General features: G+C 41.3%; 1 protein-coding gene across 3 annotated transcripts in view; it reads right to left on the reverse strand.

Annotated features, from left to right (window-relative positions):
* Positions 1–12833, reverse strand: part of ABCB4 (ATP binding cassette subfamily B member 4) — a 58850-nt gene extending 46017 nt beyond the window's left edge. For all 3 annotated transcript variants that reach the window (XR_013975502.1, XM_080936078.1, XM_080936077.1), the window contains exons 1-5: positions 12687–12833; positions 12433–12509; positions 9893–9947; positions 6769–6919; positions 962–1019 (exon numbers count right to left, since the gene is read on the reverse strand). Coding sequence is in view for 2 of the 3 variants with exons in the window: in XM_080936078.1 (XP_080792204.1) it covers positions 962–1019; positions 6769–6919; positions 9893–9947; positions 12433–12503 (335 nt within the window). In the remaining variant the exon portion in view is untranslated. The remainder of the gene's footprint in view (positions 1–961; positions 1020–6768; positions 6920–9892; positions 9948–12432; positions 12510–12686) is intronic.
* Positions 12834–13382: the final 549 nt, after the last annotated feature.

The raw sequence follows: 13382 nt of genomic DNA on the forward strand, positions 1-13382 counted from the left end.
GAATTGGAAATCAGTTCAATTTACTAAACAGATCATAAACAAAAAAGACATTATCATGAATAGATGTTCATTTTTCTCTCTTCTTAAATGGCAGGATGTGTAGCAGAAAACCCTTCCGCCTGAAACACGGTACAGTGAAAACTCAAACGATTGTGACTAACTACATAAAAACGATTGTCAGTCTTAAACTGGTGACAACTTTCATAACTGTAGCCTGGGCTTGAACACTTACAGTGAACTGTCCCTGTGACTACCACATGGCAAGCAGCAGTATACACATAACACATGTAAAACGGTTCTGTGTGTGAAGTCTTCCATTTTTTTTATTTAAAAAAGCCTATTTGGCAGGCTCAAACTTTTAAAATCAATTTTATAAAATAAATTATAAAACTTAATAAATTCAAGTCAATTTGGAATAAAAGCACAGCTAATTGAGTAGATGATGTTTTTAAAAATAATAAACTCTGGTTCCATGATCCAAAATCTATTTTTAATGGGCTTTTACAAACTAGTTTCAATTAGCCCCTCTGGCCTGCTTTAGTGTGCAGAAAGCCCTGTTTAGTCAGAAAGAGCAGTAACAGTGAAACCATATACAATCATTGTGTTACAGACTTCTGAGGTTTCTGTCCCAAGACTGGAAAAACTGTGGATGCCATCGGTGTGCTAAAATCAAAATGACAAGATGGGAATAAAGATAGTATATAGCTGTTTTATTAATTTTATCAAAGCGATAGTTACTATGACTGCATATAAGAATACCTGTTGCTAGGAATCATATGCAAGTGAAAGGCCATGAGAAAAGCAACTTTCTTGAATCTGGGGACTGGGCACAAATGGTAAGAGGAGGTGGCTAGGGGGGATTAGGTAGTGTGTTATATATTCTCACAGCTCTGTGGTATGAGATCCTTTCTTAAATGGAATGTTAAAAGTAGAACATAATATATACACAAACACCAATTACCTAGTCATTTCTTCTTCCAGAATTCTTCCTGGATTTAGCATCGACAATGAAAAATTCACTAAATAAAAACAAAAAGAGTCATTTTTAAAAGTGGGACTATTAACAGGAATTGCTGAGCTAAAAAAAAAAAAAAATCCTGTTGAGAAGGTAATTATGTGAACAAAATGTAGAAGATGAGGTCCTTCAGTTTCTCAAAGAAAACTTAGTTGGTTTTTTTTGTTGTTTGTTTGTTTTGTTTTGTTTTGTTTTTACACCGAGGGTACTTTTCAGTTCACTGAAACACAGTTGCAAGTGTGTAGGTCCAGCTGGGGCAGAGAGGCTCCGGCTCTGGGGCTGGTGGCAAAGCAGCTTCCTATGGCGGCATGGAATGAGGGACAAAGGTGGAGAGCCAGAGGTGTGAGCCAACTGCAGAGGTCGAAATGGAGACTATCAGGTTTGGTGGGCACTGCTGTTGTCTTAGCGATTCAAAAGACTGGCCTTTGTCATTTTTCAGTCATACCCCTTTCGTCTTTGTTTCTCAACGACATAAGTAAGGGAAAGGCCAGATCACTTCCATTGCAAAAGAAGAAAACTCCAACTGAGCGGCCCAGAAATAAGCCACAGGATCTCTGGGAAGTAGTCAAGCCCCAAGTGCATCTTGGTTATTAGTGGTACCGGGTATGTGTGTGTTCAGCAGCATTAACTGAAAAGAACCATAGTAATTATTGTGGGCTAGCGGGATAAAAAATGTCAGCAAGACTCCCTTAGTTGTCACGTGTAAATGACGACTATTCACTGGCTATGTGTTAAGTGTCAGGCTCTGTTCTGAACACTTCACATGCGTTTGTTGAACGTTCATAACAGCAATATGAGGCAAGACTGTCTCAAAGTTTCACTTTTTGGGAAAGGAAAGCAAAGCAGAGAGAAATAGATTTCTCTAAAGCCACATAGCTAGCAAGTAGCAAATGTGCTGGAGGCCCGGGCAGTGTGACCTTTGCTCTCAGATTACTCTCTGTTTCATTGATCTGTGTGGTGATCACTTATTTCCACGTAGACACACACACACACACACACACACACACACAAACATACACACTCTCAAAGGGGGAAAAGTTAGTATCACCTATTTACAGCATTTGTGAAATATATTACCGGATAAAATATCCCTGAAGCCTTGTTGAGCAAAGGGAAGGCAGGTATTTCCCATTCTCCGGGGGCCCCAGGAGAGGAAGTATTCTTTATCCTTTTATCCTGGGCAAATGGCCCAGGGGTTATGTTTTCTTGCTGGTGTGTAGCTCTGTGCTTTTCTTATCTTTCCCCAAAGAAAGATAAAAGGTTGAAATTTATTTTAAACTTAAGCCACATCAGGGTCAGTTGTGGAGAGTGCAGCCGAGTGCGTTGCCTGTTACTGTGGGGTTTTTTCTTCCCTACTGATGTGAAAGGCTTCTTTCTGCTTAGCTGTGGACTCTTTGAGGAAACCTTTCATTTTATTTCTCTTCCAGTCAGTTCTGTGGGCCCTTCCCCTTCCTAGTTCTTAAACATGTGGAGAATCGGACTGTTTAAATTGAGAGACAGCTAAGCTGTCCCAAAGCTGAAAATTTTGTAGAAATTCTCCCCCTGAATTCAGACATTGGATGAAATCTTAAATTTTTAATCTGTTCTCATCCCTACCTTTTAAATCTCTCCACAAAAATAACACAACTCAATGAACACCCCACTCTCCGTCTCCCGTTTCCCTGCGCGCCCCTGAAAATATAGTTCTATGAACATTTTAGATTCTACCTACTCCTTCCCATGAGTCTCAGGCAAAGAAGGGCAGTATAATTCTGGGTGAGAACCTCTCCTCAGGGCTGCCAGGAGGTCCAGTGCCCCAGGTGCCTGGACACAGACAAATGTGTACAGGGGGCTTCTGGATGTTCACAAAGAGCCCAGACCCAGCATTGTCAGATGCGACTTAAAATGTGTGCCTTATGAAGAGTCCCAGTTGATCACGTAGTTTGATCTTTAAAAGGTTATTGGGAACTCTGACAATAAAATACTCTCCAGATCTTACCCAAACCCAATCACACCAGTCCGTCTCACTGAATAAGAATGTTCCCGTTGATTCTTCTGTGACAGATTGAAGACCAAAAACCCGATGTCTTCCATCACATGAAAATGGGGAATGCCTAAAGCTTTATTTTCATTTTAGACATCCTGTAAAAATCCACCTCTGATGGATGGTGAAACAAAATTATAGACTGGCTGAGTCATTTCCACACTTGTGACTGCTCCCCCCACACCCACTGAAAATTTATCACATCCTAGAGGCTTTCCATAAGTAACTAATAGGATTCCATCAGTCAATCCACAATCACCTTTCAAATGTTCTTTGAAAATAGTCACACCATACTGGTGTAGCAATTTGGCCATGGTCACCCAGCTACTGAGAGGAGGATCTGATTAATAAGGAGACATTAAGGAACAGAGAAAGTATCTAGATTATCACATAAGACTTTTAAAGTAAATTGATAGCCAGTTTTCTAGAGTCTGCCTAGGAATTCCTTTATCATACAGAATTGTCGAGCATCAAGACAAATGGTGTTTGTTCAGCAGCTTGGGTATAATGGCCAGTTCATGTAACTCAGAGCCCAAGCATGCTTTGTCTTTTCTGCCATGAACAATGCAAAACCATAGAAACTGCAGCAATCTTCCTAGAGGATGTGCTAGATCACTATAGTCACACAGAGTTGTCTAAGCAACAACCAGCTCTTTGATACTCTGCAGATGAACTGTTTTCTATAACTCTGTTCTGAGGGTTTTAGATGGAAGTGTTTGTTCATAGTTTGTGCACAACCAAACCATTGTGAGTGAGCAGTCCTGTCAGGAAGGAGCTTCACTCCGCTGACAAGGATTGGCCCTGTTCACAGTAAGTCATTGTCAGAGCCTCTTGTAATTTAAACCTCTCCCCCTCTAACATTCTATCTCACTTGGCTTCCATGAAGTCTAGTTGCCCAAGAATCCGCCAATTCTAAATAACATACCCCAAAACAAAGCAAAACAAACCTCCATTTGATGAGCTACGACTTCAGCTCAGTACACAATCCCCATGACTTTTAGCTCAATTCTACATTGCTAAGCACAGCCCTGAACACTCTAAAATTGGAGTGAGTTCATTGAAGACATCATGCTTCTCCAAAGAGAATGTGCTATGAGGCTATTAATTACTTCCACAAACTACATAAGAGTGAGTTACTCATGAGACGTTCATGGGGTTTTCCATAGCAATCCTCCATGACAGGCCTGTGTCCGTGTGGTTTGAGAGAGCCAAGGCTGAAAACCTCCACATTTATAATAAAGGGAACTGTGTCAGCGTTGTTAACTCTCTTGATCTACCACCCCAGTGATCTCTTACATGTGCAGTTTCCCTAGAGAGACCTTGAATTTGGCCCTTAGCACAAAGAATCTGCCTGCCTATTTCAACTTCAAAGCCATGGAATTGCATCATCCGTTACAAGTATAAAACAAGCAAAACACTCCAAAGAAGCAAGTCACTGAATTATTCTAGAAAAACAAAACAACAACAACAGAACCTCATAACTGAAAAGAACAAGTTTACAATATTGGTCCAAAAGCAAATTCATTCATGACAAATACATTTAATTGTTTTAAGCTGATTCTTTTTTAAAATGTAACTGTAGTAAAATACATGTAGAATGAAATGTATCATCTTGACAGTTTTAAATATACAGTTTAATAGTGGTAAATATTCTCACATTTTGGTCCAACCACTCTTCTGAACTGTTTTTACTTTGAAAAAAATGAAAACCTGATGCCCCTTACATAGTAGCTCCCCTTGTTCCTATCCCCAGTCCCCTGTAAATATCATTCTATTTTCTGTTTCTATGGATTTAACTGCTCTGGATAATCCACATAAGTGGATGATTCATACAGAATCCATAATTTATCCTCCTCTTTAACTTAGCATAATGTCCTCAAAGTACATCCATCCTGTACCCTGTATCAAGAATTTCCCCTTAAAGGCTGAATGATATTTTCATCGTATTTTTCACTATATTCATCTGATTTTTTTTAAAGCATAAAAGAAGTCAATTTTTGGTTGATGTTTTCTACTATGGGTACCACAAGTGTGTGTGTGTGTGTGTGTGTGTGTGTGTGTGTGTGTGTGTGTGTAATTAATATGCAACAGATATAAAGTTAATATGTTATTGTAACAGATCAAACCTATAAAATAAAAGGAAAACAAATACAAAATGTCTACCTCTTACACTTCCTTAAATACTTTCATTATTTTCTTTTTTATGTGTTTGCTTGTTTGTTTGTTTGTTTGTTTGTTTTGAGACAGGTCTCTCTGTATAACCCTGGCTATACAGGAACCCATTAAGTAGACCAGGCTGACCTCAAACTCAGAGACCCACCTACCTCTGCCTCTTAAGTACTGGGGCTAAAGGCACGCTCCACCATGTCAGGCTCAACATTTTTTAAAATAAAGAATTATTTTGATTAAATGTATTTAGGTGTTTTGCCTGCATATGTATGTTTATGCATCACAAACATGCTGTACCCCTGGAGGCAAGCTGCCATGTGTGTTCCAAGGTTTGAACCTAGGTCTGCTGAGCCACTTTCCAGCCTGTTAAAACCATCTTGTCCTATTTCAACTCATCTTTACAGTGTTTCTGTTAAGGTTTTTGGTCATTGGCAAAGCATCAGAAATCCAAATCTATCTGAAATGTTTTTTTTTCTCATAGAAAAGTATAATTATTTATCGTGGAAATAATATGCATGGCCCTGATTACAGCCAAGATTGTAATCAACAGAAATAGCACACTATGGATACTTTCACTGGATTTCTGAAAGGCATTAGTGTAAATTTCTGTGTTAATCAAGCAATCATGTTTTCTTTAAATAATTGCATTTATGCCTTTTAATGGCAACTAAGTATCTATGAAACCAGTTATCTATGAAAATGCGTGTAGAATGATATCTGAGTAATAAAGTATATTTTACTCAGTTACATTTGTAATGAAAACTTGCCTTCCTTTATTATTTATCTATTCTATTGCCTATGTGCTGATACAGCTTTATTTTGGTTCTATTTTTTTCAACCTAAACATTTTATTTTATTTTATTTTATTGTCTCTTGAAAGAACAAAGCCTTTGGGCTTGGGATAAACCATGGGAATATTTCTAGATTAAAATTAATTACTATGAAGACAAGTGTGACCATCTGCTTCTTACCGCAATGGTGCTGGTATGACCCTTTTTGAGGTGACATGGACCCATGTGACTCTATTACATTAGATCTATGCTGAGGTCATTGCTATTCAGTGAAGTGTTACATCCAATTCTAGTTACTCTAGTTGGTCCCAAAAAATCAGGCATAGGAAGTAGATACATTGAAGATGAGAGCGGGCAAGGGAGAAAAAGATAAACCTCAGGCAGAAGCCTACAAAAGCTACCATGTCCAAGAAGTACTGTGGGCTGCCTGAAGTGTTTCAAACCATTTGTTTCTGTGATCATGGAGGGTAGACACTACATCAAGACACCATAATTCCACTTTATCTAGCTGCAAAGGTTCCTGTACTTTCTCACTGGTTCAAAAGTCAAACACCACAATGCACTTCTTGGGATGTAAATGAGCACTTCAGAAATGTTATAAAAATTTCCCAATTCCCGTTGTGGTATTTAGGGTCACCTAGATGTCCAAATCAATAAACAAACAGATGACGTAAATTAGAACTAGTTTCTAATACCTTTCACCCAGTTAGATAAACGTAATGCATTTTTTTTTTTTAAATAAAGAGGTAAAGAAACAATGAAACAATTACCTGGCAAGGTAAAGTTCCCAGCATTGTCTACAAACTTATCTGTCATTTCTCCAAAGACGATCATCATGAGGGGAAGCCCTGATCCATGTGCTATGGCCATGGCCGTACCCAGGAGCATAAACAGTTTATCTTGCCAGTCAGAGTACCGGAACTGAAAAGAGAAAAGAAAACAAAGATTCCATTTGATAATTTGTCCCTTGGGGATTTTTGTTTCAAGTTAGTTCTAGTATCACAGTTACCCATGTACTTGTCTTAGAGAACATGCGAATTGCAATCCAGATAACTGTAAGCATAATGTCATGATTCTATGTACATAAAAAGAAATCAATATAATTCTACTGAATTAGCATTTAACTTGGGCGAATTATTACAATGTATCCAAGGCAATAAAGATTTGGATCTATTTAGAAATACTACTTAATGTCCCAGAGTTTGTGTTGTGTGTAGCAAGTTAAGGTGAGCTGGGGACCTACATTAAGTTCACATACACAAACATATCCTTAAGAGCAGTACATTACAGGGTACTGCTTCAGTAGAATTAAAACGGGAACAAACAGGCCCTCTCAGTTAGAGGCCAGATCCCTTTAAAAGGGTGAAACTAGCCTTTAGAGGCAGTTCAGTAAAGAAGAGCTCAATAAAATAACTCATTGGAGTGTCTGTCTTTGGACTTTATGGAAGTCCTGATCATGAAGAATCTTGAAAGATAAGAATCAACTAGAAAGGACTAGGGAATGTAGAGGAAGTCAGAATTTTAGGCTTGCAAAGAAAGATGGCTTAGGAATTCACAGAGCGCCACAGAAGTCCCGAGGATCCCATTATAGGGAAGCAGAAACCATCAAAACTTTTGGGTTTAGTGGTACTGATTATCACAGCAAAGTACACAACTCCTACTTACTAAGCAAATACCACTTTGGAAGACAGTAATTCACTGTGCTTTTAATCTTCTCCAATTTACACCTTTTGGTCAATATTTTTTTTTTTTTTGGATAGGCTCCCCTGTGGATTTCTCTTTGTTCTTTCTCCTCTGTCTTCTACACTACAGCTTTGCTGTTATATTTGCCTTTTCAGCTGCCTCTCCATCTCTTGCATTTCTTCCCTCCTTTTAAACTTTAAATCTTCTTCCCCAAATCCCCCTTTTGCAAACAAGACATCGTAATTTGAAGAGCACGCAGTGAGTCAGGACGGTGGAGTAGGTGGCGTCTCTGACTCACACTGCCCAGTGAGGCCGAGGTTGAGAGCCCTGGGGATATGAGCAAACTGTTCTCCAAGGGCTTCAGAGTTCATCTGAGGCCAAGGGCAGTAGGGGCAGATTCCACTCAAACACACAGGACAAAGCAAGAAAACTAAAAGAGAGGAAGGATGAAGAACCAGGAAAAGCTCAGGAGAAATCAAAGGCAGTGACAAAGGTGAAGGCCGAATGGAAAAGGATGCGAATGGCTACAAGGGACCCGTGTCCTCAAGGTCTGCTGTTAGTGGCTACTAGTTGAAGGGAGTTAGGACATTTGGGTCTTTCAACATCCTTTCAGGACACATAGTCAAATTTTCCTGTGGTGTTCTTTTTTAGTGGACATTATATAACACTGAAGAAGGTTTTAATGCTTTCATGTTGGTTGAGTTGAACTTAAGCTTCCAAGGTCAAATTTAAAGTTTGTAGACATTTCTATGTAAATCTAGATTACTTTTTAGTGACCCTTTTCAATGAAACAAGACATCTCTAATCCTATTGCACCGGCTTTGTTCTGAGGTTTCCCCACACAAACATTAACTCAGATGAAAAACAGTGATTAGATTTAGATTCAGTTTTAATTAAAATTATTAAATGCAAACAAAATACCAATTATTCTACTTTTCAGCATGTATTTTTCTATTTTTTATAGGAAACAGATTCTACACTGACATGAAAATTATATGCTATTTCACAATGGATTGTCTGCAGCACTAAATGAAATTATTTTTCTAGGCTGGTGAGATGGCTCAGAAAGAAAAAGCAAGTCCCTCAAGACTGACAACCTGAGTTTCATGTCTGGAACCAAAAGGTTTGAAAGAAGAGAAAGTATTCCCCAAAATTGTCACTTGACTTCCATACATGTACTGTGGCACTATACACCTGTTCGCACACGCATTGGGATATTGATCCACTGTCTATTGTAAGTCAACACAGCATAAGCATAAACGTATACAATAAAACTGAACAAGAATCTACTCTTGAAACTTTTAAAGCAAAAACAAAGAGTAGAGGCAAGAGTGTGAGCAAGGGCTTGGACCGACAAGAGGACTGTGTAGTTGTGTATGTGTTTGATGCCCTGCTTTCTAACTTGGTGGCTTCAATTGTCACATACTTAATGCCTTCTTGCTTGCTATCTTTTCTGTCAAAGACCGTCTGTTTGAAACACATCGCATTTTTCGAAGCAGGCACACACTTTTTTGGTCTGCCTCTCTGAGACACTTTACAAATGAAAACATATTTCTTCTTTCTCTCTCTCTCTCTGTCCTCTCTCTTTCTCTCTGTCTCTCTCTGTCTCTCTCTGTCTCTCTCTGTCTCTCTCTCTCTCTCTCTCTCTCTCTCTCTCTCTCTCTCTCACACACACACACACACACACACACACACACACACACACACACAATGCTGGCATCCCTTGTACCTTCAGAAAACACTGGGTGGGAAGGGCCTGAAACAGAATCAGAATCTGTGGTCACTATGCCAGGGTTCACTGACTTTCTAGTAAGCTAATTATTCATGGGGCTTTTTTGTTGTTGTCTTGTTTTGTCTTAAGTGTTTTCAACGTTTAAACATTTTTGCCGGGAAGAGGTGGGCTTACTGATAGGGTTTTATGAATCAAGATGTTTACCTGAAGCCAGTGGGTTTCCATGGTAGTTCTGAAATGTTTCACTCTCATTTTATCTCCCTATGCAGTAGTGAGCTCAAAGCCTACCCCTTTCATCATCTGTCTTGTGACTTAAAGCCAGTCTTTACAATTAGCCAAGCCACGGGCACAGGTGCAGCCCAGGCAGTGCTACATGAGACAGACAGACAGACACAAAGCACTTGCTGGCTGGCTAGTGACCAAGACTCCAACTTTGTACAAAAGGCAGGATTATTCCCACTTAGTGTTTCACTACTTACCAGTGTCAACAGGCCGATTAAATGCACTTTCTTCTTTTTTTCTCTGCCTTGGTTGCTGTAAAAATATAATTGTTCAAACTTAAAATTGTTGAGGACAATAAGTTAAACATAAACCTTAGTAGCTATGGCTTCGAATCGTAACATCTTTAAATACAAGAAGACTATCATTGCCAAAATTATCTGGCTTCACAAATACTGCTAGGCAGCCATCAAGTACAAAGGTAACTGTCCAAGGTACCACAAGGGCATAGGGATACCGGGAGAAAGGGTCAAGCCAGCCTTACGGAATTAGTCCACAGTGATAAGATGTGTTTAAGTGACACTGTTTTCCAAATCACCTAAATTATTCTTTTTCTAAGAAAAGTACGAGTTGATCTATAGGGAGACTGCTTTTCTGGATGATGTGGGGAAGTGGTTTTAGGAAATTCTGTTGTCTGCAGTCAAGATACATCTCCCCATTTTTCTGCTACATTCCCGTTAGATTAAGCCCACTTCACTTTCATTTAATTTGCTTTAGTGTACTGGAAACTGTAGCCAGTATAATTATTTAAGAACTCAAGCTACTTCTCCACTCGGGTAATAACAATGGCTCCACTTCTTCTCAGAGCAAAATCGAAACCTTTATATTGGTTGCGGAGCTAACATGCTCTGTAGATACCTTCATGACCGCACCCCCTCCCAGCTCAAACAGGCAGACCTGGTCCCTCTGGCACTTTGTGAGGACAACAAATACAGCCCCAACCTCGGGGTCGTTTAGCTCTAAATTATTGCTGCCCGGAGACGTTGGGAGATACCCACGGCTATTTCTGCCCATTTCCTTCTACCCCTTTCTCAGAAACTGACTTCAGAATAAGACCCACCCTGACCACCCTCCTTAAGATTGATACACATTTCTGCTGTGTTCTCCTGATTTTCTCAGTCTTCATCAATTTTCTTCACACTTGGTACCTTTCAACAGATGGACATTTGCCACTGAATATGTACAAGAGAATGTGCCTCAGGCTGTTCAGCATATTCACCCTCCTCAACTTGTTCTACCTACACAAGTGGGCTTAGCTTTCCTTTATGTACCGTCCTTGGTATGATTATATAAAATTAGTCTCATTTATTTTACTTTGTAATCTTACATTATTAAGTTAGTCTTAACTGTCTGTATTTTTGGTTTTGAGCTGTTTCCTTCTTTCCAACCACAGGCGGTGAGTTTTTCCTGAGAACTGCCCTGGCCCGAGTGTTACTGAACCTTTTTCGGAGACTGCTCCTTCTAATACTTGTCAGTATGCTCAGCCAGTGTTATACATAAATAGCCTCTTTCTGAAAATGCCATCTATTAATAGAGTTGCAGGCATCCACAGCCTAGTTGCCAGATGACAAAACGACATTTTTTTTCTATTAGAAATAACACCATCCCTAAGGTTGGTTTTTTTTTTTTTTTTTTTTTTTTGTCTTGTTTTTGGTAACTCTATATGGACAAAATTAAATTTTCTGTGAATAAATGCCATGATTCTAAGAATGAACAATGCCACCGTCCCAACAAATTACCAGAAGCAATGCTTCGGTTTAAGGTTCAGATAGGCATATTTTTCAGTTGGCTAATCAGGCCCCATGCAGCTTGAGAACCAACTACAGAAGCTGATAAATTTTGTCACTCTAGATGACAGCTTTATGACACGTGTCAGTCTGTCCCGGTTCATGGCCTAGCATGAACTCCGAGACTGTAATAGCCTCATAAACTATTTGAAGCTGAGGGTGAAAATGATTCACTATCCCCACAATGAAAGAGGAAACACACACACACACACACACACACACACACACACACACACACACACACACTTGACTGGGCCCTTTTCGCCTAGCACAAAGCCTGTGTGTGTGTGTGTGTGTGTGTGTGTGTGTTTGTGTGTGTGTGTGTGTGTGTGTGTGTGTGTGCTTTACTGTGTCTGAGAAAGAACCAGAGTCAGGGAGGAAGGAAGACCCACTGGCAGAGGAAACATAAAAGTTTCCCCCTCTTGCAACTTGGACAGAAAAAAAAAAAAAGACGATTTTGAAGCAGAAGTTAGTGAAGGATAAGATGGCTCTCCAGGACATCCCCTAGAGAGAAGAAATGGGGAAAACAGTCTACAGAAGGGAGGAGGGGTAGAACTGGGGCAAAGAAGAGAAATACAGGAAGGAGGGGAGGTCTTGCTTCGCTACCCTACTTCACAAGCACAGCCATGAGTAGCAGGTGTCTGAAGTTCTACCAACTCCAGTAGCCAGATGATGGCTAAAAAAGACTGATCTGCAAATGTTTACTTTACAAAAAAAAATACAGTGAATGTTACACAACGCCAATATTCATCAAATCACCCATATCCCGTGGAGGGAGCGCTTTTGAAAGACAGCCTCTTCTCTCTGAACCCGTTCCAAAAGGAGCCTGGGAGACATTCCTCAAAAACACTTAAGACTTCATCCCAAAGGCCGGAGGCATCAACCGATTTTCTGAACTTCTTTCCAGGGCTCTGCTCTAACGGAAAAGCCAGCGGCTCTGTGGTCCTGTGTACCTGATGCTGCCTAGTTCAAAGTCGCCGTCCAGGCGCCGCGCTGTTCCGTTTCTCGCTGCCTCAAGATCCATCTCAGCCTGGGGAGAAACCACAGCCTCAGGTCCAAGTGCACCCAACTCAGCTCCCGGGAGAGGGGGACCTCCAGGTTCCGGCCCAAGGCGCAGAGCCTGACGCTTGGGTGACAGCAGCTCCCCGGCAGGTCCCACTGCAGCTGCCCTCCCGCCGCCCCGGTCTCTCGCCGCGTCCTCGCTCACCTGAACTTCACGCGCGTGCTGGCCGCAGCGGTGGCGTGCAGACCTGGACTTTGCTCGCCGCGTCTCGTCCCCGCCTCCCACACGCGTCCGGCGGGGGCGAGCGCCCGGGCCCGCAGGAGAGCTCCCGCAAGCCCCGCTGGCTCTGCAGGCCCCAGCGCCACCAGCACGTCGCCCTCGCCGCCAGGGGCGCGCGTCTCCGCTGCCGCCCACCCGGGCGAGCTGCCAGCAGTCCGCAGCACAGCGCCAGCTGCAGCTGATAAGCCCACCAATGCCTCGCCTGGCAGGCCAGGGGCCCCTAAAAGTGACTGTCACGCCCCCCCCCCACACTGAGTTTTTTTTCAGAGCACACTGGGGAGGCAGTTTTCACGAGTTCAACAATCAGGAGCTCTGAGAACCCAGAAGTAAGTAATAAGGTCACCACTTCTGAACCCTCCGCTTGAGTCTCTGGCACCAAACTGCAACTAACACTCCAGATGCAGAATATTAAGCAGGTCCGACCCAGAATCGTCAGCATAAACTCCTTGGAGACAAGGAATATCACTGGTGTCCCTGACACTGAAGGGCACATAGAGACACAGAACTTGAGGGCTGAAAAGGATTCGAGGATTAAAAGCACATACTTAAATTATTATTCATTTTGCATCCTGGTCGCCGCCCCCTCTCCAGGTCTCAGTCAGTTCCTTCCCAGATCCCCTT

The sequence above is a fragment of the Micromys minutus genome, assembly GCF_963924665.1.
Source record: "Micromys minutus genome assembly, chromosome: 23".
In the NCBI taxonomy this organism is placed as follows: domain Eukaryota; kingdom Metazoa; phylum Chordata; class Mammalia; order Rodentia; family Muridae; genus Micromys; species Micromys minutus.